Genomic DNA, 27911 nt, shown 5'->3' on the forward strand with positions numbered 1-27911 from the left:
GAGAATTTTTGGATTGTCTTTGTACAACTAAATAAATCCTGAACTATTTAATGAAATATTGAATTCTGAAGAAGCAAGACAGCAAGACTAAGTCCCTTAAGGAGTAAGTTGGGGAAGATACTAGGTACCTGAGCACGAGTAACCTAATACTTTAATAAAGTGTGTCACCATTACTCACTCTGTCTGGGCTGTATAACTGAATTAAACATGTTTGTAGAATTTCTCAGAGATGGTCATATTGTCATAAATCAATCATAAATCAAGCATATATTCCAAATTTCTTTCATTTTGTTGTTGTGGATGTTTATAATCAATAAATAATTCTTTAATCGATATTGGCAGGACATTAATGTCAAGAAATATTTCTTTTCACTTAAGATCTTTATGCTACAGTAGTAAATGATATCTATCTATCTATCTATCTATCTATCTATCTATCTATCTATCTATCTATCTATCTATCTATCTATCTATCTATCTATCTATCTATCTATCTATCTATCAGCCTGTTCTATAAAGTTTAGCAGCACTGGACATTCATAATGTTACCCGGTACTGATCCTTTAGAAACTGTAGATCCGAACCGTTTTCTCCTGTGTGACAAGGTTCCTGACTCAAGCCCCGGGCGACGTCACTGAGTGGGTGATGAGCTCTGAGTTTCTTACACCACGAGAAAAAGGTCCCCAGCTGAAGGCAGAAAAAAAAGCGTCACGAGAGGACGAAATGCCTTCTAGACGTCTACCTGTTTGGATCGGGATGAGATCTGCAGCACTCACAGAAGGGCGCGCGCGCACAGATTCAGCACATGGCGCTCAGGTTTACGGGTTTGCGCTTCAAAAGAACGACTGAATTATTTACATTCCAACCCCAATCTCTTTTTAAAGTTCTGGCATTTTAGTAGTTCGTGAGGTTTGACTGCATTCCATCAAGCTCAAGATCTAATAAGCGCACTTCTGCCTGATTTTTTTCCCCTCATCTTATTTTGCTGGATGAAGATCTCCAAGAAGTAAGAATGAAGATGCTGAGCACTTTCCAAGCGGATTTTGCGCTCGTCCTCACCTGATGATGCGCTTCTTGGACGTGTATTATTCAGGGGTGCTGAATCTCCTCAGAAACTTACTTCACAGGACAAGCCTCTTTCATCTCTGGACTAGTCCTTCAGCATCAGACCTCACACTTTTGTCCTTCGGAAGGCATCTGACAATGACGATTCCACTTTCCAGAACACAGCTTGCCCTCTTCTTTATCCTGCTTTGTCCAGTCAACATTATCGGACTCTGGTGGTAAGTGCTATCTCAGGCGCGCGCTCAATTGCCTTTAAAAATTCCAGCGCGCTCCATATTAAAGCGTGATAGTTTAGAAATGATCGAATATGAAAATATGACAACACCGTTCCGGGTTTTCACATAAGTATTCATTGAACAAACATCCTTAGGCAGTCTTAACAATAGTTCCCAGGCTCGGCTAAACCCCCTCATCTTATCAAGAAACGACTTGCTGTATTCCAGAGTGGGTTTTATGGTTCTCTAGAGGGTAAAAACGTCCTTCATGTTACACATATGTTCTTGGGTCGTTATGTTGGTTGCTGGGACAGTAAAGCAGCAGATTGTTTCATAAGGAAAGAATAAAACTTTGTTATCGGAACTTTTCAGTCATTTTGTTGCATCAGGTTGTAAAGCATTTAGTTTCTGTTTCATATGTATGCAGAGCATGTGTTACAGTTTTGGTTATTACAGGCGTTAAATGAATTCCAATAATGCTTTAAATATGCCTTATTTTCTGCACACTTCTGACAAAATCTAAATTCAGAAATGTTAAGAATAATAATTAATTATTCACAGTAAACAACTGCATAGATGACATACATTTTTTGAACGATTATTAAAACACACACACACACACACACACACACTTGACCTAAAATGAATTTCTAAAACAAACAAACAAAAAAACAGGTGTATCTGGAGGACACGCTTAATAACTTAATATATTTGAAATCTTAACATGAAAGTTTTTTAGACAGCTTCCATTATCATGGGTTGACTAAGGGTTAAGCTGTACTCTGTTTCAGAGGTAGACACTTTGGGGGTCAGAGTTGGAATTTTAGGTGGACCTCCGGGCTGTGGGTGTCATCATAAACTACTCCTTCCCTTAACACTCTGAAATGCACGAGTTTGACAAGAGTTTGATACAAATTGTTTGATATATAGAGAAAATCCAAAATGATGCATTCCCTTTAACAAATGTGCCGTTTAGCTAATCCAGTTTTCAAATTTTCACATTATAAAAGGTCAGCTGCACCTAAAGCTCCCCTCACTTTTTACACACACACTCTCTCTCATAACACCTGGAGGTTTGCAAAGACAATGATGCTTCCTTTGGGGCTCGACGAATGCCATCACAAACCTCTCGTCTGGGGCTGGGCTGTGCTGAGAGTCTCTGACAGATGGCATGCCATTCACATGCTGAAGCTGAGAGGAGATGAAACAGAGGCAGATAAACTGGCTCTCAGGACTCTGATTGTGCTCTGATCTGTGGGGCTGAGAGCTGAGTGCTTGAGGAAGCAATGGGAAGCCTCACCTCTTCTGGAGTCTTCGGGGTCATGTGCTGGCGGCCCGCCAAGAGTCTGTCAGACAGGTGTGCCTGTGCACGCGCCATATCATCTTGCTTTTATGTCTGTGCGTGTGTGAATACTCTCTGTCAATTTTTTTTTTGCATTTAAATGTGTGACCCAATGGGGTCATTTTTGCAGTGGTTCTCAACCTTTTTGACTTCAAGGCTCCATTATCCAGTACAATATTAAATGTTTACAAACTTTTTATTAAAAGAAATTGGGAATGTTGATATGTTAAATTAATTAACATAAATTTTTGTTCCAGAATTTTTGAAGGACACAATGTTCTTTAATAAAAAGAGATTTTATTCATAATAATATTTTTTTAAATACATTTAAAAAAAAATAAATACATAATAATAATATTTATTTAAAATACATTTTATATTTAGTTTATTAAAATAATTATTTAGTGTGTAGTATGTATATTTTAGCATTTTAATTGAGTTACAATGTTTAAATTGAATATTTCTTAAGTTTCAATTAAAAAAGATAATTCTGTCATCATTTACTCACCCTAATATAGTTTTAAGTCGGTATAAACTTGATTTCTTCAGTTGAACAAACAGAGAATAACTGTTTTATTTCCCCAAAGGCAATGAGTTCCCAAAAAAGAACATTGGCCCTTATTGGCTTTCATTGTATGGACAATTTTTATTTATTTTTTCAAAATATCTTCATTGTGCTTTACAGAAGAAAGAAAGTCATGCAGGTTTGGAACAACATTAGTGAGTAAATGGTGGCATAATTGTCTTTTTTTATTGGACCTAAGCAATGTATATTACTGTTTCCCAGACTGCACAGTCTCCTCTCCATTGTTCAATCTGAGAGAAGCGAATCTCATTTGGAGAATGAAGAGATATTCAATCAACCGGTCTTGAGAGATGGATCAAATAACAGTTAAATGACAGCTGCTTGGCCCGTTTGGCACACTTACAGTGTTTCACCTCTGAGCGTGCATCTCTTGTTCTCTCATACTTCGGGTCTGTCCCATTGATGTGTGACAGACAGCATCGTAGTGATGGAGGTGCACAGCGCCGTGGTTCTACTCACATGATTTAGTGGTGTGCTCCAAGAGGAGGTTGTGCCATGGCTTGCGCTACACAAGTGAACCCAAGCCACTCTGTGCAGTTCCAGCCCTGTCGTGACTGACTTCAAATCCAGTATACTTGGGGGATTAATAGGGATAAATTTCGCTCTTTCACAAAGTGAAAAAAGAAGAGACTTATCTTTTAGCATGCAGTTCATAATGTAGCCTGAGGTCTCAGCAGGCGCAGTGGACAACAGGTCTGTGAAAAGATAAATGTACATGTGCATGTTCGCACTGATTATTTGGAAAACTTCTCTTAGTCACAGTTCCCCATTCCATTTCCCTCTCTGCATTATCTCTCATACATCACAGTGTGGCTGTTTTTGGATATTCCTGATTGCACATGTTGGATAAATCATTTTCTATGTTATGATTAGACCCCATCTCGCACCTATCACATCCAGGAGTCTCACCAGATAAAGGAGAAGCAGGAAAGAGTGTCTTTGAATAAAGGTTGGATAATGGATGGACTATAGGGTAGAGACCATTCTTATTCCATTGTTAAAGTCCTAATTTGAATCACTGTATGAGAAATGGCAGAAGTGATCTTAGAACAGTCATCGTCATGTCCAGATGGACTCTTTCTGGAGGCATGTTTCTTTGTCTTTGTTATGTATTGGTCGTGGCTGGTTTAGATTAGAGCCAGGGAAGGAATAGTTCATCAGACGCAGATGAACATCTTCATCTCTATATCACCCAAACCATAATGTGACTATATATTCAACCCAGGGGCCGCTTTTGTGATATTCAAGCTCTGGTTTAAAAGCAAGTGCTTTGCCTCGCCCCTTTTGACAATGAAAAAGGACTTGGAAAGAGAAAGTTGCTCCAACACTGTCTGCTTTTTTACGAGTCTACACCTCCTGCAGTAAAATGTGGTTCCATTATTTGAGATCCTGGTGCTTGTAGATAATCAGAGGCTGCAGTGGAGAACATTAAATCTGCACATTATTATCATGCAGGGGTGTGTGCCTCATAGATCAAGATCTCTGAGATATACTGATAGAAGCTATATTACATGCCTGTCCATTCAGCACTATGGAAACCTTGACACTCAGGGATGGATTGGCAATAGGGAACACCAAGGCTTTTCCTGGTGGGATGCTAGACTGTCAAAATCAAACTGAATTCCACCTTAGATACAACAGTTTTAAAGAGAAACATTGTCTGACTGTCATTTAAATAAATGTGACCAAATGTGTTGCCAGTCAATAAAAACAAAAGATGAAAATGAAATCTGGAGTCATGAAGGGTTTAAAACTGATCAAAACAATGCATCACATATTCCTTCTAACAATTTCAAAATGTTCTATTTTTAAGGAGATTAATAGAAATGTATTTGTTATTGGTTGTCCACTTTGTGCTGCCTTTACAATACTGTGATATACAATACTGTGCTTGTTAACAATATCATAGATTATTTTCATAAGTCATCAGGTATATGTAATGAATAAATACTAATTTACAGTAGTGTTATACATAGTACACAGTGATATTATTTAGCATTAACATCTCCTTCAGTATTTTTTGCTATAGGCAGGGTCAAAAATAAACACTCTTCAAGCACCAAATGTGAATAAAAATTGACATTGGTTGGGCATTTGGCCTGTAATTTTATTAGAAACTGTAAAATAATACATGGTTAAAGTCAAACTGTAAAAACAATAGTCTGACCCTCAGTGATCTAAGAGACGTGAATGTGATTCAAAAGAAAGACTAATATCTGTCTACTCATTTTACCTCAGTGGAACACTGACTATCAAAAAATATATATTTATTAAGTTTATTGTACTCCATGTGGCCTGGAAAATTCCTCACATTAGACCACTAAAATAAATGAGCAATTGAAGTACAGTAACAGATTGTTTCTCATGTTGTATGTGATGCTAAGAATGAGACGATGTCATGCAATGTTTGTTAGGATACTGAGAGAAAAAAAAGTTAATATCTTTGTCAATGGGACAAGAATAAAAAATAAAAAAAAATGAATGCAATTTAATTAAAATAAAATAAATGTACTTAATTTGGCTTAAAATGTAAAATAGATTTTTTTTAAAATGTGCAATGAAATTAATCTGAAGTGTCCTTTAGTATGTTGACTGGTCGAAATATTAATATTAATATACGCCTATTAAAATGGGATGCATCACTTGTAAAGCCTGTTACCTCTCTTCTCATATTTCTTATCAGACCGCCATGGAAGGTGACTGTCAGGAGCATTGGTTTGACTTTTTAAAACAAACTCGCATGGCAGCTGAATGTTATTAGTCTGAAAGATTAGCCTTGACAGGGTGAATGAAAAGCAATGAGGTATTCGTTAAGAGCTCTGCTCCCCATACGGCAACGGGATGACAAAAACCGACTTCAGCTGCACGGATCACATACGCTGAACTCCACTCCAATACGGCGAGAGTTATTAAAAAGAAAGAACCGGAGGATTGTGCCGTTCTCACATTACGTCATATAGCGACTGTCACGGGAAAGCTCTGGCAGCCTGCTCAACGCTTTGGACCTGAGGTCTCTTCTCCCATTAGCAGCTGAAATAAACAATTGATTCAAGTGTAAACACACGTCTGTCATCACTTTTGATAAAACCCAGCAATTAAGATGCAGCTTTTTTTGCTTTAAATGTTATCTGTTTATGTTGAAAGGGGTAATACGATTACCTTTGACATTATAGTGCGTCTGCCTCTAGTAGTTGTCTTTTTTCTGTATATTTTCTTTGTCATCCGCAAGCAACAATGAGTATGCCAAAAAAACAAGAAAGGCTTTAAATGAATGAGGATCAGCTCAGACCTTAATGTGAACCATGCGGTAAAGCAACAGAACATTACATTAATAATGCTTTACATCATTTAAAGTGGTTTGTGTGGCGTGTGGTTTGAGAAGATGATCGCATTTTATCTTGTGGAAGCCTGTGTAGTTCAGATGAGTCATCTGATGAAGCTTTGTTAATTTCAGGGCAGTGGGGAGTCCCTTGGTCATGGACCCAAACAGCATCTGCAGGAAGACCAAACGTCTGGCGGGCAAGCAGGCCGAACTGTGCCAGACCCAGCCGGAGATCGTCAACGAAGTCGCCAAGGGCGCCAAGCTGGGTGTCCGTGAATGCCAATACCAGTTCCGCTTTCGGCGCTGGAACTGTACCAGCCAGAATAAGTACTTTGGCAAAATTCTCCAGCAAGGTGAGCATTTGTCCCATTGGAGAGAAAGTTAATAAATTGTGTCTCGATTATGGGTCAGCGATATCATTCTGAGGGCATGAACTCTGGCCCTGAGACCTAGAGACCTGTGCCCTCATTTCAGCACGTTTGATCCATGTTTAAGAGAGAACAAGGACAGCTGCTGTGTCCAGTTTACCTCAGTGCCTTTCTTCTGTGTTAAACTGCTCTCTTAAAAACGATCCCCAAATTGCATAATCATTGATCCGTCACATTTTTCAGCCCTTTGAAGAGTAATAAACTAACGCAGAGTCTACAATTATTAGGCCATCCACAGGGTTCAACCCCTCCCTTCTCACATTGGATTAACCTTGTTCAGTAGAGGCAATTATTCTACCGCACAACAGCAGTGTTGATGCTAAAATGTCATTATATAATATTTTGGAAACTTTTTCCTTTAAAGATCTGACAAACAACCCAAACTGTAAATGCTTTCCAAGTAAATTCTAATTAGTAAACCTTACTAAAACTTTTTTTTTTTTTAAATCATACAAATCTTCTGCCTTGAAAAAAAGCAAGTAAAGTGAACAAAAATGGTATACTAACAATTGTTTATTTAGTGTTGTAAACTTACATGCAATTTCTGGTAACTCAGAATTACTTCAGAACTATATTTTTTTAAGTAAAATGTACTATGTGTTTATTTCAAACAATAAATTAGTTAGTTCATTTATTGAAGCTATTTAAGTTGAGCTAACTAATGTAACATTTCCTGCAACTTGGAATTTCTTAGTTGTATTTACTTGAACAGCAATCAGATTTATTTGCTAAAACCATGCAAACCGATCGCCAAAGTGTTACTACTTAAAGGGTTAGTTCACAGAAAAATGAAAATTATGTCAATAATGACTCACCCTCATGTCGTTCCAAACCCGTGAGACCTCCGTTCATCTTCGGAACTCAGTTTAAGATTCGTGTCTCCAATAAGCATTAATCCACAAATGACTTAAGCTGTTAACTTTTTTTAATGTAAATGACACTCCCTCTGAGTTAAAATAAACCAATAATTTATTTACTCAAACCAGTGTTGAGTACTCGAGACTCGGACTCGGTCTTGGACTCGGTCTCGAGACCGTATTTTAATGGTCTCGGTCTTGTCATGGTCTTGTCATGCATGGTGTGCATTTTGACTCGGTATTGACTCGGACTCGAACATATTAGGAATCGGACTTATGCCCGAGTCCACTCGAGTCCCAATCAAACTATTTCATGATTATTACTGTAATGTTTTATTAATGTTTATTTAAATTGATGTATGATTGACACATCCAATGACTGGTGATTTTCTTTTGACGTGAGACGTTAGGCCAGCGACACACTGGATGTGTGGCGCAAGCGTCTCAGCTGCGTAGCGTGTCTGTTTTTAATTCGGCTCCGATGTAAACAGGTTAGATCTTGCAGACTGCCTGCGTGAGACGCGCGGGAAACCCGTGCATGCTAGAAATAGAACCGACGACGCGACACGCGTGCATGTTGGAAGCGTTTCAAGGCAAAATATACTAGAAAAATATGTTTATATGTCATTTTGTGCACAAATACATATTAATTCATGACATTTTGATATTTGAAAGTCTATAGGTTGGCATAAATTCAGATATAAATGTAATTTAAAAAATAAATTAATAATGATCGATTTTCAAATATTGCACCTGTCAAACATACTCTATTTTGCCGTCAATACTGTTGACGGTGTCCTATCAGTAGGTGTGTAAAAAAAGAAAAAGAAAAAAAAAAGTTGATATTGTTGTCATGAAGACAAGAGCCTGGTCTGTCGGCGGCCTCCCTCTATGTCACCTACAGCAGCAGCAGCGCGCCAAGCGCCGCGTGCAGGCACGCTTCTGGTGTGTAAACACAGAAAACGCGAAGCAGCCACCACGCTTCTGGCACACAGCAGAGACGCCACGCAGCCAGTGTGTCACCGGCTTTAAGTTACCCTCCTGCCATCCGCCTGTAGTGATCCCGCTTTCCAGGAAGCCACATTGCTACATTATTTCTCTCAACTGTGTTATTTTTACAAAGTAGGACAAAATGGTCACAGAAAAAAAAACAAATATCGTTTAATTAAATTATATAATGAATACAGACACAGACTGACTGTCTCAACACTAAACATCTCCCCCCCAAAAAATGTCTGACAGAAGGCATTGAAGTGATATGGCATTTCATCCAGCTTTCTTCCCCTGGCACATACACACTTTTGCATGAAATGTTCCTGGACAGTCAGTAACAAAAAAAAACTTGGACTAGTGTGTATTTTACCCTGCATTAAAACGCACCATCCAGGGAAATTAGCATTAGATTATCCGTTGCTGTTACAGAAACTGATAAAATGGTAACTGTTGTCAGTCCCCGCTTCCTCTGCGCCAGTAGAGAGAGTTTTTAGTCGGGGTGGATTGATCATGAGACCACATCGTGCTTGGTTGGGTAGCAGGATGGTGTCCTCACTTATTTTTTTGAAAAGTAATTATGCCCATCTGTGATCTTCACAACATCTAAAGTGCATATAATCCAAGACATTGTAAGGATATTAGCAGTCATTAGTTAAGCTTCAAGGTTAAAAGTTATGTAAAAGCTGTTACAGTTGAACATTTACAGGTATAGTGGTACAGTAATGTTACTTGTACTAGAAGTGTTATGTGGAATTACAGTATAGAGTGATACACTAATGTTATGTGTACTAGAAAGTTTATATGGATGTGTATAGTGGTACACCGATGTTATGTGAAAATGAGCACTTAATATTGACAAGTAACAATTCATAATACTAATAAAATTACCTTTACACCACATACTATGTGGCCCTTTTACCCTTTATTCTTTCCACCAAACATTTTACATACTCTTGAAGATTTCTTTAGGTCTTGTTTCAGACCCAATCTCTCTGGTCTCGGTCTTGACTCGGACTCGACCCTTTCTGAACTCGGTCTTGACTCGGACTCGACCCTTTCTGAACTCGGTCTTGACTCGGACTCTACCCTCTCTGGACTCGATCTGGACTCGGACTCGAATGAGCTGGTCTCGACTACAACACTGACTCAAACTATAACGAACAAAAGATTTACTCGTTCTCAAGTCAAGAACCGTTTCTATAAGACGGGTCCGATTCGAGAACCGAGGAGCTGATGATACTGCACATGTGTGATTCAGCATGAAGCAGAACGACACACAGAGCATCTGAACCGAACTGAACTGAAGCTAATGTTATGAGCGCGGGTAAACTGAAGGCTTGAATGAAGGGGCAATCATCGCCAATGACGCCATTACGTAGAGCACAAAAGAACCGGTGAAACGTTTTCTTCAAGCGGTTTATTGAATCGAACTGTCCGGAAGAACCGGTTCGCGGAAAAGAACTGAAATTCCCATCGCTACTGGTGATCCGAAAACTGATGCAACCAGTTCTTGACTCGAGAACGAGTCAATCGTACGTTCATTATCTAGCTCGGTGTTCATCTTCAGTTTTCTCTTCACAGTAGTTCAGTCAGTGTACTGTTTGAGTAAATGCATTATTCCGGGATTTTGGTTTGTTTGAACTCAGAGGGTATGTCATCCACATTAAAAAAAGTGAACAGCTTAAGTCATTTGTGGATTAATGCTTATTGGAAACGAGAACCGTTCCAACCATTCAGTTTGATTTAGTGTACTGGTCCAAGAAGATCCGGTTACATCGAGTGATTCGCGAACCGGATATCACTTAACTGCAGTGTTTTGAGCTCACTCACAACTGACACGGAAGAGAAGACAATGCTGAATAAAGTCGTAGTTTTTGCTATTTTTGGACCAAAATGTATTTCCGATGCTTCAAAAAATTCTAACTGACGCTCTGATATAACAGAGGACTACTTTGATGATGTTTTTCTTACCTTTCTGGACATGGACAGTATACCGTATACACAGTTTCAATGGAGGGACTGAGAGCTCTCGGACTAAATCTAAAATATCTTAAACTATGTTCCGAAGATAAAAGGAGGTTTTATGGATTTGGAACGACATGAGAGCCATTAATGACATAATTTTCATTTTTGGGTGAACTATCCCTTTAAGTACTTCAAACATCCATTTTAAACGAATGAACTGTTTTTTTTTTAATTCATTGAACTTACAAATACACATACATTTATGGTAGTGACAGTTTAAAGTTCGAAGGGTTGTGAGTTCGAGTCACGGGCTGGCAGGAATTGTAGGTGGGGGGAGTGCATGTACAGTTCTCTCTCCACCCTCAATACCACGACTTAGGTGCCCTTGAGCAAGGCATCGAACCCCCAACTGCTCCCCGGGCGCCGCAGCATAAATGGCTGCCCACTGCTCCGGGTGTGTGTTCACAGTGTGTGTGTGTGTGTGTGTGTGTGTGTTCACTGCTCTGTGTGTGTGCACTTCAGATGGGTTAAATGCAGAGCACAAATTCTGAGTATGGGTCCCCATACTTGGCTGAATGTCACGTCACATCAATCCACACCAGTGAACGATATTGTCTGTTTATTCTAAGCGCACGTGCGTCTGCCACTTTAAATGCTTGAGCTCATTACAGCAGGATTGACTCTGATTGGCTGTGATGATTTTTAGAACTATGTCTTTATCGTTATCTTTATAGGTATCGTTCTTGGTGTGAACGGGCCTAAATGGTATGTTCTTTGTAAACAGTGGAGGGAGCAGTAAGATAAGTTTAAGTATGGCACTGCATGGGGAGGCAACACAAGTTGCCAATGGTTCAAAAAGTCATTTTAGATTTTGGAGGCGTCTCTAGTTGACTTTTCTGTTTGTATAAAGAACAATTGGTTGTCACCAGAAGAGGGCTCTATTTTGGCTCAACATGCTCTGCCCTGAGCCAGCAGGGTATGGGATTAAGAGGGTCAGAAACATTTCTTTGCCTAATTTCACATAAGATTTCTCTTTAGACATTCCCATATCACAGTGATGTAAAGAGATGCAGGCTTGTCATATCCTGGTCTGAAGCTGAAACTTCACGAATTGGCCTCCAGTGTGGACATGTTCACACATGGATTGCAACATGATTCCTCTGTCTGCATCAGCCCATCTTAGACTGAGCATTGGAGACTGCCTCCCAAAATGTAAATTAATCATAAATTCTTCTGTGTCTATAAGAGAGACTTAAGTGCTCTTCTGTTTTCATGCATTTACCACAATTACTGTGAGACTTGGCTCTAATGACCACGTGTCAGATCTGAGCTCTCTGCTGAGGCAGGTTCACTTCCTGCACCAAGTGATAGGGTTGTGAATAGTGTCTAACATATTTCTTCAATTGCTAAATAACTGGGGGCTATTTTCTTCTCCTATTCAAACATGTAAACCAGAGCTTGTTTTCTTGGCCCAAGGGAGCGGCCTCCCAATGCTAGAATTTGCTGGAAATGCTGCCGGCTGCTCTTACATGTTGTCTCTGAGGTTGTAATGAAGTCGTTAAAATTGCTCAGAGACAATATGCGGTTCCAATAAAAAAAATAAATAAAAAAAAACGAGAAATGATAAGGACGCCATATGTGCATATTTTTGTCCTGTCACCTCAGTGCCTAATTATTTTTGCTGTCAAGAACTCTTGTTTCTGTCTGTGTCAATGAATGTGTTTTGTATATATAAATGTGTACAGTGTCTGATGTACAGAGGTTACTGACATTTAACCTCAGGTTCAGGTCTCAGAATGACAACAAGCATGCTCCTATGCTCACATTTAAATGTGAATTATATTAAATTATCTTTTAATTTACAGCATAAATTGTGATAGAGAGGCGGGTGTTTTTACTTTTTTCCATGATGGCAAAGCTGACATTCCAGCAGTCATTACTCCAGTCTTCATTGTCACAATTCAAAAATCATTTTAATGTGCTAATTTGGTGCCCAAGAAAAATTTATCATCAATGTTGAACAGTTATGCTGCTTAATATTATATTGGGAAAAAAAGTAAAAAAAAAAAAAAAAAAAAAAAAAAAAAAAAAACAGTATACATGGTTTTTCATTTTTATTCTTCATTTTTTTATTTTATATATATTGTAAAAATCTAAAAGTCTTCAATTTAAGTCAATTGTATGCATCCTTGTTAAACACAAGAAAATAAATAATTTCCTTTGAATGATAGTATATATAAAAATAGGCTAAAATAAGTCTCCTCAAATGCCTTTATCTCACACTTACATGAAGTTTAATAAGTAAAAAAAAATATTATAAATAAAAGTTTCTTTCTTTGACGTCTTATCTTGCTTAGGGCAACAAGTGAGCCAGAAGTGTCATATAGTAGGTGCATGGTCCCCCCTCTCTCGAATTTACTATCAGAAATAACATCCTAATTTCCACACATCATTTGTTCAGCAGATGTGTTTGGTATCTTCAGTATTCTGATAGTAGTGTTCGTGAACTCACATTTGAACTTGTAAGCATGCATGCATTTGAAAAAGAGCAGGGGATAAGAGAGAGTGGAAAAAGATAAAAAAAGTAAGCTTATATCAGAAAATAATTCTGCAGTACGTCTCCAAGCCTGGAGGCAAACCATTTTTGGCAAGCATTAAGACTATAAACGCTCCTTTTTTCTATATAATCCTATTTCAAGCCCCTAATGTATGCAAAAAAACAAAGCACATAACGCACATGACATTCTTCAGTCCTTTTCAAGAACGCCTTATTTCAGACCCCACTGTTAAAAACAGGTCAGAGGCCAGTGTACTCAGCATGAAGGACTGCATGAATATGTGTTATCATTTAAAGGGACAGCCAGTCCTGTTGTAATTGATCCCTTGTACGCACAAGAGCAACTGTACTGGACATATTTGAGAGCTGAGACAGTCCATTTGACGTCAGAACTCACTTAAGTTTGTTAGCATGAAAGTGAATTTTTCAAACTCTGAATCGGATTTCCTAAGTCCACTTGAAAAGGTGGCATATAGGTTACTCTTCATGTGGACCCTAGTCGCTTGCATTTGGTATTAATGCCTAATTTACTTATTTCCATGCTCCAAATTCTGGTTTAGACCAAGAAATTGAGGTCAAATAGCCTGAGAATTACTCATATTATCCATGAGGATGTGTGTGTGTGTGTGTTGCTGCGGTTGTTTTCAGTTGATAAAAGTGAATCCTTGGTATGCAACAAGATCTGCGCAGAGTTAGGGATTGTCTCGGCCCTCGCTGCATGCAGGCAGCACGTGGTGGCAAAATAAATCAATCAAAATGATTCCCGCCTGTCAGCACTGGGGGAGCCGCTGGTGGGGCCCTGCCTTCTCATCTCTTTTCATCCTGCAGACCCATGCTTCATTGACTCAAAGATTGAGTATTAAAAAAAAATTTGTTAATTCTCACAGAATCCCCTTCTGGCATTAAGTTCTTTCTCTTTTCTAGGCAGGCCTGGGCATAGACAGCTGCACAAAATTTGTTTGGAATTTGTGTCTTGGAGGAAAAAAAAGAGAGGGAGGTGAAATCAAGAGACTTTTTACCCTCTTGTCTGTCATGACAGACTACATCTTATGAATGTATTGGGTTAAAATAATGTGGATCCAGATGGGTGACTTTTGTCTTTGTAGTAATTCAAATGTTGGATGCTACGAAGTTTACAAAATTTAGTTTGATAATGATATGTCTGACTTTCAAAACAGCTGAGGTACAAATGGTTACAACAAACTGGTTAACTGAATTTGAAAATGTTTTTCATATTTCTGACATTTTATGAACATGGTAGCTCATGACCCAGAGTTTGAAAACTGATGGTCTAAAATACCTGGAGGAAGCTCCATAATGGTGAGGACATTTACTAGCAGGAGCTAAAGGGACCACACTATCACTTTGATGTTGCGATGTAATAGAAGTAAAGTCAGATCTTTCTTCTGTATTGTGATGTAAATTGTAATGTATTATTGAAAAATATTTGGACAGGGACGTGGTTTCAATCAGTCAGTTGGTGATTACATTTCACATGTGGCCGATGCACTTAAAAGTGTGGAAAAGATACACGTGAGCTTGGAGGGTCTGAATTTAAGTGGACTAAATGATTGGAGAAGTTGTGTCACCAGATGTTGGTTTTGATTAAACGTTACAATGTTTAAAACAAACACACACACACACACACACACACACACACACACACACACACACACACACACACACACACACACATATAACACTCGCTTATTACAGAAAGTGCTTATCCAGTAAACTGTAAAAAACATTCAGACCTCTACAATTCAAATTTTCTATTGACTGATCACATCTAAATGTTTCAATTTCAATTTAATAAATTAAATTAGGCCAATTGAAAATTTTAGATGTTACCAATCACTAGGAAATGTTTAGTTGGAGAGGTTTTCATTTTTTACAGTGTGAAATAATGCACTAATTTAAATCTATTAGTGAAATAAGGAATCATGTGAACTCATATACATTATATTCAATTTTATAAAAAGTAGCTTAATAGTTTCTTTAAACCTTTAGAAAGTTCCCACGCACTTAACACATAATTATAAACAAGACGTTGGATAGTTTGTGCAGATGTGTAGGTCATGAATGAAATATTTGGGGAGATCATTTGTAAATCTAAAAAAATTAAGTATTAAATGTTACACTCTCCGTTACTCAAACGCTTGCCTCATATCAGAGCAAATATTGCTTTTGCCCCTCTCAGTTAAATGTTTTTTTTTTTTCATAAACATAATTACAAGCTTCCGCAAATATTGTTTGCTTGATTTTGCATTGAATTCTGCCATCGTGAAATCCTGGAAGGATATATACATATATACCAGTATCCACATAATCTAAGGATCTGGAATGTATGTTCAGTTTATACAGACTTGGTTGGTGTTTTGTGCGCCAGAAAGCTACAGGTGTTTTCAGGTGGGGTGCTATCAGAAGGCCCATACATGTATCAAAACAGGAACACACACACATTGCTTCACAGTATGTAGATGACAGTTGGCGTGTGAATGGACAGCTGGGATTAATATCTGTGTAGTGTTTTCATGTGTGTGTGTGTGTGTGTGTGTGTGCGTGTGCATTCTGAGCTCTGATTCCATTTCACTGGCTTTAATGAATCCCATTCACTGAATCATGCGATGCAGAATTGGCACAGGGCTGAAGAGTGACTGCACGCTTACTGCATCCAGCGTTTACACGGGATAAAAGTCATTCCTTTCAACTCTCTTACTACGAGTTGCTAAACACAGCTGTCCTTTCTAACCTCTACATTTCTTTTCTGATATTGCACAGCATTTTTCAATCAGCATTATTAAATGTTAACATTTAATAAATATTTCTAGTGTAATAGCTTATGCCCTGTCATTTTCTTTCAAAATAACTTTTGACAAGAAGAGTAGCAGGTCATTTTCTTGTAAGTAATTACAAGAAATTTAAATAAATGAAAGATAAGCTAGACTACACTACACTCCTACTTAAAAAAAATTCTGTATGTTTACTAAAAATACAGTAAAGACAAATAGGACAATAGTAACTGTTTTTGATTTGAAAACATTTTAAAATAGGTCATTTATTCCTGTGGTGGCAAAGCTAAATTTTCAGCAGCAATTTCTTCAGTCTTCAGTGTCACGTGATCCTTCAGAAATCATTTTCTGTTGAAGAAACAGTTGTGATGCTTAATATGTGTTGTGGAAACTGTTTTTTTTTTCAGGATTCTTTGATAAATAGAAAGCTCTGAAGAACATAATTTATATCAAATTACTCATTGCGTTGTGTTTTAGGGCTAAAAGAAATTTACCAGGACATTTTTGTTTGTTTCTTAGAGTGTATAAATATCTTTTAACATTATAAATGTATTTACTGACATTTTTTATGTGTCTTTTCTAAAAAAAAAAAAAAAATTATTAATTAATTTACAAGGTTTTTACAGTTTTTGCCCATTGCTTGAACACTATAGACCCATGCTTAGACTAAAGTAACACAACTTGAAGCTTTTGTTACCATACCTCAAACACATGTACCCATACCTTAAACAAAAGCGCTGCTTTGCACTCTAGATGCAATTCTGCAACACACTTACTCCTTTATGCAACACACTTGGTCCTGCATACTACACTCTATTTCATACATAAGACACTTCGTTCAAAAATGAAATCTCAGAGTGCCATTTGGAAAACACATGTATACAAAATACAAAACACATCAGGTTATTGCGACCACTCAAATAAACAACTGAAGGCACTTACTTGCAAAACTGAACACCAATCAGCCAGCTAGAAAAAGCCCTCAGTTTAGCCATTTCAAGAACTTTGCAAGCATGGATGGAGGGAGAGCAAGAGGAAGAGGAAGAGCAGGAAGAGGAGGAGGAGGAGGAGGAAGAGGAGGAGGAAGATGAGGAGGAAGATGAGGAGGAGGAAGAGGAGGAGGAGGAGGTTGAAGAGGCCATGCACGGACCCCTATTTCTGATGATATAAGAGCAACTTTGGTGGACCATGTCATCAACCATGGCCTAACTGTGAGGGAAGCTGGGCAGAGAGTCCACCCACACGCCGCATGTCTCTTCTGCAGGCAATGGAACTGTGGTGACATTCATGTGACAGCAATCCATGGATGGTTTGACATGCAAGGGGATATTTTCCCCGGTGCCTTATATATATATATATATATATATATATATATATATATATTTATTTTATTTTTTTTTTTTTTTTTTGAATTCATGTTACTGCAATGTACAGTGCTACAATGTACAATATTGACCAGGCCTATTTGCTTTTTTGGTTGTTTGAAAATGTGCCTCCTGAAAATATGCCTTCTGAATAAACAGTGAAAATCAAAGACTGCAGTGTTTTATATAAAGTAGACTAGTGTGTTCCCCCTGATCTGAAAGTGTATGCATAAGATGCAAGTATGTGTCATTTTGTCATCAGAGTTACATTTTGACAAAGGAATGTTAGGTTTTGATAGCAAAGTTTAGGTTATGATATAAGAGTTTCAATTTGACACAGATGTGAATGGTATATTTCCCAGTGTTGTGTCATGTTTACTTGTGTGTAGAGTTTTGGCACAATGAGCGAAGTTTTGCAAAACGTGTTCAAGCAACGGGCAAAAACTGTAATGCACTTGTTTATTAATACTTTTTAGAGTTTCCATCTTTTTGGGCAAATTGGATAAATAGTATTTCAAGGTTTTTTCTGACCATGGGACCCGATTCTCAGGATTTTGTAAATTTTTGGTTGTTGGAACATAATGGGACAATATCTTTGAATAGCATACACTCTGATTTAGAATGCAGCTTATTCTGGTCTAATATGCCATGACCTCTCATGGCTCATTGTGCCACAGTAGTGTTGCCAGTGCGGATGAAACTGACTTGTCACAGGAATAGCCCATGAAGTTTTGGATATCTAAAATGCCATAATTATCAGAGTTCGATGTAACCCAGCCTGTCCAACAATCAGAAGCTCTCTTTGATATCACAGTGCGTGTGTGTGTGTGTGTCTTCACAGACATCCGGGAGACAGCGTTTGTGTATGCTATCACGGCAGCGGGTGTGACACATGCAGTGACTCAGGCCTGCAGCATGGGGGAGCTGCTGCAATGCGGCTGCGAGGCCACACGGAGCAGAGGGCCGCCCCCGCGTTTAGCCAGTATTGGCCCAACTGAGGGGGTCAAGTGGGAGTGGGGGGGCTGCGGAGATGACGTGGAGTTCGGCTATGAGAAGTCCAAGCAGTTCATGGACACCAGGCGGAGGAAGGGCAAGAGTGACATCCGTACGCTGATAGACCTTCATAATAATGAGGCTGGACGACTGGTATGATCATTCTTCCTTATCTTGACACATGGAGCTACAAAATAGATATAAATAAATGTTAAAAGTGGTTTCGATCATCATGGTTACATCATGGTTTCCAAAGAAAATTATGAAGCGGCACAATTACTTTCAACATTGAAAATAATAAAAAAAAAATTCTTGAATACCAAATCAGCATATTTAAATGATTTCTGATGGATCATATGACACTGAAGACTGGAGTAATGCTTGAAATGAATGAAAATTCTGCTTTGCCATAACAGGTATAAATGACATTTTAAAATATATTAAAATAGAAAACAGTTAATACAGTATTTAGCCAGCGTGCTGTGTTTATGATAGTCCATACTAGGATGCATGTGCGAGAACAGTTGGTGCAATAAATGTCATTTTGCCCTTATTATATATAAAACAATAAACACAGTTAGGAACTGCTATGAATAGCCAGGTATCTTGTATTTACTTAATTCTTTTGTTGAATTATGCAGGCTCACATACAGTACTACCTGTTGCCCTCATGCAGGTCTATGTGTAGATGTTCATAGATGTTTTTTTTTTTTTATGTTCCTGGTATGATATCAGTGTGGATAGATTTTTTGCATTGATGCATAGATGATACAAGCACAGTCGTGTGCTGTTTTGCCTGTATAATCCTTCAGAGATAGTCAAGCTTAAATGAGCAGAGGCTTAAACTTGGCAGAGGCTGGAGAAGACATTATGAACTGAGCCGAGACTAATTTCATAATATCACCACTATTTCTGCTCCATTATTCACTATATATCAATTTAATAAAAATAATCAATTTGACTATAAAATCCATTTTCATAAAAAAAAAAAAAAAAAAAATTAATAAAAAAAAATTATATATTTAATATATAACATGGATTCAACATTCAGAGCTGATTGGAAGTGATCAGAGCTGCAGTGCAAGCATCCCTTTTAAGCACATCCACTCACAGACACACACTGAAGTCCCTAGTGGAGCAGGCCTTTCATAATAAATCTCAATAGATTATATACACATATTCTGCAGGTGTCAATCACACAAACTCCAGACCCTTATAATTACACAATTCATGTTAAATTAATAATATGTACTTTTTCTTCTTTGAAAGGAACTGGATGTGTTAACTCAGTATGGCAACCTTGAGCAACATGATCTTTAACTGTTTAAAATAATATGAATACGTTTCAAGTAAATGCTGTTTTTATACTTTCAATTCATCAAATAATCCTGAAACAAAAATGTATAACACTTTCCACAAAAATATTCAGCATAACTTTTAAGCACTGACAATAAGAACTGTTTCTTCAGCAGCAAATCAAAATTGTAACGACAGATAAAAGAGGAGGAAGCAATTGCAGGCAATCAGATGTAGTTTATTGATAAAGAGTGTCCAGAGTGTTGGCAATGGCAAGGAAGGTCTACGGTGGCGTGAGAAGAGCGGGATGGTGAAGTCAGCGGTGCAGGTGAAGGTGGTCAATGGTTGGAACCAGGAACAGACCGGAACACTGACACGCGGACGACAACACGAATCCAAACCAGCACACAAACACGGAAGACGATAATCCAGCTAGTGCATGGAGACATAAGAGAGGATCTGACAACAGAGAGAGAGCGAGGTGAGTATAAGTAGCAGAGGTATGATGACGATCAGCTGGAGCGAGACAATCAACACCCAGGTGATGACAATCAACTAAACGAGCACATGGAGACAACGTAAGTACAAAAACAATAACAAAACATGACACGGAGGAAACACTGGATTTCCTACCGTGACAGTACCCTCTCCCCTAGGACGTCACCTGACGTTCCCAGCCTGCTTTACCTGTAGATTGTAATCATCTATAAGGTGGTGATCCAATATGTCCCGAGCAGGAACCCAGCTCCTCTCCTCCGGACCGTAACCCTCCCAATCCACCAAGTACTGAAAACCGCGTCCCCTCCGTCTAGAGTCCAGAATACGATTAACCAAATAGGTGGTTTCCCCATTAACGAGACGAGGCGGGGGGGGAACCGGAGCAGGCGGATTAAGACGGGAAGAAATCACCGATTTAATTTTGGAGACGTGGAACACGGGATGAATCCTCCTGTACGCCGGAGGAAGGCTAAGACGCACGGTAACCGGATTAATAATCTTGGTAATAGAAAACGGGCCAATAAATTTGGGAGCAAGTTTGTTAGAAACGGACCGCATAGGAATATTCTGGGTAGAAAGCCACACTCTTTGACCGACGACGTAACGGGGAGGCTTCGACCGGTGGCGATCGGCCTTAGCCTTGGTGCGCGACCTAGCCTGGAGCAGAGCTCTGCGAGCTCTGGTCCAGGTGCGGTGACACCTCTGGACTAATGCGTGTGCGGAGGGGACCGAAACCTCGGATTCCGTACTGACAAAATTAGGTGGTTGGTACCCTAAACTACACTTAAATGGAGACATGCCCGTAGATGACACTGGCAAAGAATTGTGTGCGTACTCCACAACTGAGAGTTGCTGACACCAGGACGAAGGATTATTGGAAACCAAACATCGCAAAACCCTCTCGACATCCTGATTGGCTCGTTCGGTTTGACCATTGCTCTGGGGATGGAACCCGGAAGAAAGACTAACAGTCGCTCCTAACAATTTACAAAACTCTCGCCAAAATTTGGACACAAATTGGGGACCCCTGTCAGAAACCACGTCTGTCGGGAGGCCATGTATGCGGAAGACGTGGTCAATGACAGCTACCGCTGTTTCCTTGGCTGAAGGTAATTTGGGCAAGGGAATAAAATGAGTCGCCTTCGAGAACCGGTCCACTACGGTTAAAATCACCGTATTGCCTTTAGAGGGCGGGAGGGCGGTGATAAAATCTAGCGAAATGTGGGACCAGGGTCTTGAAGGGACAGACAGCGGTAAGAGTAACCCATCTGGAGGTCGATTGGAAGTCTTACCAATAGCGCAAACTGAACAAGCCAAGACGAAATCGTGGACGTCACGAGCCATACCAGGCCACCAAAATCGTTGCTTGACCAGAAATCTAGTTCTACTAACCCCTGGGTGACAAGCAACACTGGAACAATGACCCCACTGGAGAACGTCTGACCGTAACCTCTCCGGCACAAACAATCGGTTCGGTGGGCAACGAGCCGGGGGCGTTACCCCTTCTAAGGCGGTCAACACCTTCGATTCGACCTCCCACCTGAGCGCGGAGATAATGATGGTCCCCGGTAAAATGGGCTCGGGAGTAGCAGTACGATCGGAACGCTCAAAAAGACGGGATAAAGCATCGGGTTTGATGTTTTTGGAACCCGGCCGGTAAGAAAGTGTAAAATCGAAACGACCGAAAAACAATGCCCACCGAGCCTGCCTGGAGTTAAGTCTTTTGGCGGTTCTAATGTATTCGAGATTCTTATGGTCCGTCCATACAATGAAAGGTACACCCGACCCTTCAAGCCAGTGACGCCATTCTTCCAGTGCAAGTTTGACTGCCAACAACTCTCGATTGCCAATGTCATAATTAACTTCTGCAGGAGATAAACGGTGAGAATAATACGCGCACGGATGCACCTTTCCGTCTGAGGATGCGCGTTGGGATAACACTGCTCCTACCCCCACCTCTGACGCGTCGACCTCCACTATGAATTGACGTGAGCGATCAGGGGTGACGAGAATGGGAGCTGAAACAAAGCAGCTTTTCAGTTTGGCAAACGCAGCCTCAGCTGCGTCTGACCACCTGAACGTCAAACTAGGGGAGGTCAAGGCGGTCAGAGGAGCGGCTAGTTGGCTGAAATTGCGAATGAAACGCCGGTAAAAATTGGCGAACCCCAGAAATCTCTGCAGGGCCTTGCGAGACTCTGGGGATGGCCAATTTACCACAGCCTTAACCTTCTCAGGATCCATGCGAACACCCTCAGTCGAAATGATGTGTCCTAGAAAAGAAACAGACTGTGCATGAAAAACGCATTTCTCCGCCTTGACAAACAATCCATTCTCTAGCAACCGCAGAAGCACTCGTCGTACGTGTTGCACGTGTTCCTGGAGAGACGAAGAAAAGATCAATATGTCATCCAGGTAAACATATATGAACAGATCGACCATGTCTCGCAACACGTCATTAACGAGTGCTTGAAAGACTGCCGGCGAGTTGGTTAGCCCGAACGGCATAACGCAGTACTCAAAATGGCCTCTAGGGGTGTTAAAGGCAGTCTTCCACTCATCCCCCTCCCTGATGCGGACCAAATGATAAGCATTACGTAAGTCCAATTTAGTGAAAACGGACGCTCCCTGCAACCTCTCAAAAGCTGAAGACATAAGCGGCAAAGGATAGGTATTCTTTACCGTTATGTTGTTCAGCCCTCGGTAGTCAATGCAAGGTCGCAAGGATCCGTCCTTCTTTCCCACAAAAAAGAACCCCGCCCCCGCTGGAGAAGAGGAAGGGCGGATAAACCCCGTTGCTAGAGAACTGGATATATATTTCTCCATGGCCGCCGTCTCTGGAACAGACAAAGAATATAACTTGCCCTTAGGCGGAGAAGTACCTGGCAATAACTCTATCGCACAGTCATAGGGACGATGAGGAGGAAGAGAATCAGCACGAGACTTACTGAACACCTCCTTCAGGTCGTGGTACTCCGCGGGCACGCTAGCCAAATCCACTGCTTCCCCCTGAAACACAGACTCAGAAACATTAACACCAGCAGACAAAAGACAAGACAAATGACATTCCTCGCTCCAGCTAACCACAGATCCAAGGCGCCAATTGATGCTGGGGTTGTGTTTCTGAAGCCAGGTGTGACCGAGAACGATGGGGGATGAAGGTGAGTCCGTAATGTAGAATGATATCTCCTCAGTATGATTGCCAGATGTGGTGAGGGAAACAGGTAAGGTGGTCTGAGTGATGACTGGTAGTCTGTGTCCATTGAGAGCAAAGGGTGCAATGGGGTGTTTGAGGGAGGTGAGAGGAATGTTAAGCTTACTAGCGAACTGGAAGTCCATGAAATTACCCTCTGCCCCAGAATCCAACAAGGCGTGATGCTCGAGTGCGTGGGTGGACCACCGTAGACTCACCGGAAGGAGTGTCGATGTAGATGAGGTCTTTCTGGCAGAGATCCCACCCGATAGTAGCCTCCGTCTTACTATCGGGCTTGGTCTTTTACCGGACAACGCTGGATGTGATGTTCTTGACTGCCGCAGTATAAACATAGTCCCAGGGATCTCCGCCTGATCCTCTCCTCCCGGGAGAGCCGAGCTCGCCCCACCTGCATGGGTTCAAGATCTCCCGGTGGGCTGACCGCAACATCTGAGCGCTGATACTGAGCCTCCGGTCTGTTCGCGAGAACTGCTCTCCCCCTCCGTCTGGTGGCTTGATCGAGTCGATTCTCCACTCTGATGGTTAGGTCAATCAGACTGTTGAGAGAAGTGGGGAGCTCGACGGCGCGGATCTCCTGTTGGATGCGGTCAGCCAACCCATGCAGGAAGTGATCCCACTGCGCCTCCTCGTTCCACTTACACTCCGCCGCCAGGGTGCGGAACTCAATCGAATAATCGGAAACGGACCTTTCCCCCTGACGTAGGTCCGTGAGAAGCCAAGCCGCTTCCCTCCCGGCGGCGGAGCGGTCGAAGACCCGTCTCATCTCTTCCGAAAGTGCGTGGAACGAGGCACAGCAGCTGTCTTGGTTCTCCCACACCGCCGTCCCCCAGAGGGCAGCCCTTCCCGTAAGTAGAGATAAGACGAATGCCACCTTCATTTCCTCGGTGTAGAACGTGCGGGGCTGCAGGGCGAAGTGCAGAGAACAATGAGACAGAAAAGATCGACAGAACTCTGGCTCACCCGCATATTTCTCCGGGATGGGGAGGCGTGGTTCGGGCTGGGAAATCCCCCCGGAGACGATCGGCGGTGTGGGTGGCGTGGGAGGCGCAGCGGGTGACGATTGTTGTTGTTGTTGCGTCTGGAGAACGAGCTCGGACACCTTCGTCACCATTGCTTGGAAGGCTCGACCCATCTCATCTATCGCCTTGTCTTGGCGATCCATACGACCCACAGCTCGTTGCAGAAATTCTTCGAGATGAGATGGGGAGCGATCGCCTGCTGCTTCCATGATGGTCAGATCCTACTGTAACGACAGATAAAAGAGGAGGAAGCAATTGCAGGCAATCAGATGTAGTTTATTGATAAAGAGTGTCCAGAGTGTTGGCAATGGCAAGGAAGGTCTACGGTGGCGTGAGAAGAGCGGGATGGTGAAGTCAGCGGTGCAGGTGAAGGTGGTCAATGGTTGGAACCAGGAACAGACCGGAACACTGACACGCGGACGACAACACGAATCCAAACCAGCACACAAACACGGAAGACGATAATCCAGCTAGTGCATGGAGACATAAGAGAGGATCTGACAACAGAGAGAGAGCGAGGTGAGTATAAGTAGCAGAGGTATGATGACGATCAGCTGGAGCGAGACAATCAACACCCAGGTGATGACAATCAACTAAACGAGCACATGGAGACAACGTAAGTACAAAAACAATAACAAAACATGACACGGAGGAAACACTGGATTTCCTACCGTGACAAAAATATTCATTGATTCCTGAAGAATCATGTGATACTTAAGACTGGAGTAATGGATGCTGAAAATATTTTAACAATTGTAATATTTGACAATATTTTCATTAATAAATGCAGCCTTGGTGTGCATAAATGTCTCAATAAACATTAAAAGTGTTACTGACCCCAAACCTTTGAAATGTATTATTATTACATTTTTCTTTCATATTTTAGAACAGCAGAAACTAATTTAAGTGTGTCTTTAATAATTGGAATGTTTAAATCTTTTTTAAGCAATAATCTGATTTCAGCATTGTAGCTAATTTTGTATTACTGTACAATAGACACCTCCGGTGCAAGTGTGTGCTAGATCATTTTGAAGTATACAACTACTCTTATCTCATTTTAAAATTGTATTATCCAGTAATCTAAAGAAGTCAGATTTACGTTTTTTCAAGCCATCATCAGTCGGCCACTGGCCAAATGCTCAGATTAGTTACTCACTAGTGTCAGTAGTGCTTCATCTTCCGGAGGTCACTGCCTGACAGGTAAGGTCCCGTTAGCATGGGGTCAGTCACAGGTAAATAGATATTAAGGGGGAATACAGGCAGATAGTGATTTTCTTCTACGTTAATGAGGATTCAAATGCCACGTAGCGAGTCGTTTGGAATTAAAGTGATCTAAAGTGTATCAGATGTTAATTTCAGCAGGTATAGAACTGTACAAATGTCTGTTTTCAAGCTCTTGGATTGGCATTCGAGTGGCTGGAGGCTAAAGAAGGAGGGGAGAGCTTAGGGTAAATTCCTTGTAAATAGTTTCGCCTTTTATCTCACTGAACTATCTTTGTGTCTCGAACTGCAGGCGGTGAAGAATTATATGAGAACTGAATGTAAATGTCACGGGCTGTCTGGCTCTTGCACTCTGAGGACCTGCTGGAAGAAAATGCCTCACTTCCGTGAAGTGGGCAATCGCCTGCTTGAGCGCTTCAATGGGGCATCCAAAGTCATGGGGGGAAATGACGGTAAGACTCTCATTCCAGTGGGGCAGAACATCAAACCTCCGGACAAGCAAGATCTCATCTACTCGGCCGAGTCGCCGGACTTCTGCCTGCCCAATCGGAAGACGGGTTCTTTGGGCACGCGGGGGCGAATGTGTAACAGCACGGCGCTGGACGTGAGCGGATGTGACCTTCTGTGTTGTGAGCGAGGCCACCGGGACGAGACGGTGGTCCTGGAGGAGAACTGTCTCTGCAGTTTCCATTGGTGCTGCGTGGTCCAGTGTAAAAAGTGCTTAGTGAGGAAGGAACTGAGTTTGTGTCACTAACCGAGGACCCTTTGACGATGGGATTGAGAAGAACGATTCCAAACAAGGACGTAGTGCCAGTCTCAGAACAAAAGAATCTACAACATTCCAGATTCATGCATACACATTTCAAACCCTGAGGCTTAGGAAAAGCCTAGAGGAGCGTCTGACTTGTGTTTCACCCCTCAGAAAACCCAGGACCGCTAGTCTACACTAAAGATTTAGGAAGGGTTCCTCAGCTGTGAAGTCAAGACATTCAGAATGCTTCTTATCAAAGGGCTTTTTCTGTTAGATCAGCCCTATATACATTACATTGTGAGTGCAGACTGAAGGAATGGGAGCACATCCACATCAGCACAACAGCCTTGGTGTAATGGCTGTTCATGCTCTGAAGTGACAGATCATCAAGGATTTGGCATATTGCTCTGTAAAGCGGGCTGGATATGGAGCAAAGACTGTTATTTATAAGCATTTAATACCATCATGACTACTTCTTGTGTTTAATGCCCTGTCATTTTCTTTCAAAAGCACTTTCTGAACTTTTAACAGAAAGAGTAAAAGCTATTTTTTCTCTTAAACTCAAAGGTAAAAAGCAAATGCAAGAGAAGCAATGTAAAAACTCTTTATTTTTGTGAGATATTTAATCTATGGGGCTTTTAATGCACTTTTACTGATATTGATCACTATTTTTCATTGGTTTGCTCCTAAGTTCAATGCATTTTCATGCAGTTTGCTTTGGTTTTTAAGAGTACATGTATTGTTGACCACATATACTGTACAGTATATGCTCTGAAAAGCCTTTCAGTATGCTAACACTGCTCAATAGTTTTCAAAACAGATTACAAATGATCATTAATGACAAAGATCACAGAAATGGATTGTCGTTGACATTGTTGTTGCTTTACCACCATTTTCTTTTTAAAGCATTTCTCACTGGAGTGTTAACAGGTCGTCAAAACATCATTTCAACACCATGTCCATTAAATTAAGTGTCAATTCAGTAAAAATGACATTAAATGTAAGTTAAGATTAGATGCGTTGTTTGAATGACTGCATCCTGCACTATTTATCTGTAGACTCTTCTAAATGTGTTGTTCCTCTATCATACAAAACTTCATGTCTGAAAAAATGTGCAGAAAGATGTGATAAATTATCTACTACTCCACAAAACGACTGTTTATAAAGTGAATAATTAATTTCACAACTGTATATTTTTATATATTTAATCATAATGTATTTCAGATTAGAAAAAGAGAAGACTGGAAGTGACAACACTACTTATAGCTGCTCATCACTGAATAAAATGCACAAAAACGTTTTCCACATATTCATCAGTGGATTTTTTTCTTGTTAAGAAATTAATGATCTATCTATCTATCTATCTATCTATCTATCTATCTATCTATCTATCTATCTATCTATCTATCTATCTATCTATCTATCTATCTATCTAT

The 27911-nt window shown here is 40.5% G+C and overlaps 1 protein-coding gene across 1 annotated transcript; it reads left to right on the plus strand.

Annotated features, from left to right (window-relative positions):
* The first annotated feature begins 680 nt into the window (after positions 1-680).
* Positions 681-27784, plus strand: LOC113053582 (protein Wnt-6-like). The gene is made up of 4 exons (XM_026218716.1): positions 681-1283; positions 6663-6883; positions 18328-18632; positions 26017-27784. Exons 1-4 carry the CDS (start codon positions 1063-1065, stop codon positions 26476-26478), a joined length of 1209 nt encoding a protein of 402 aa, XP_026074501.1. The 5' UTR covers positions 681-1062; the 3' UTR covers positions 26479-27784.
* Positions 27785-27911: the final 127 nt, after the last annotated feature.

The sequence above is a fragment of the Carassius auratus genome, chromosome 34 (genome assembly GCF_003368295.1).
Source record: "Carassius auratus strain Wakin chromosome 34, ASM336829v1, whole genome shotgun sequence".
In the NCBI taxonomy this organism is placed as follows: domain Eukaryota; kingdom Metazoa; phylum Chordata; class Actinopteri; order Cypriniformes; family Cyprinidae; genus Carassius; species Carassius auratus.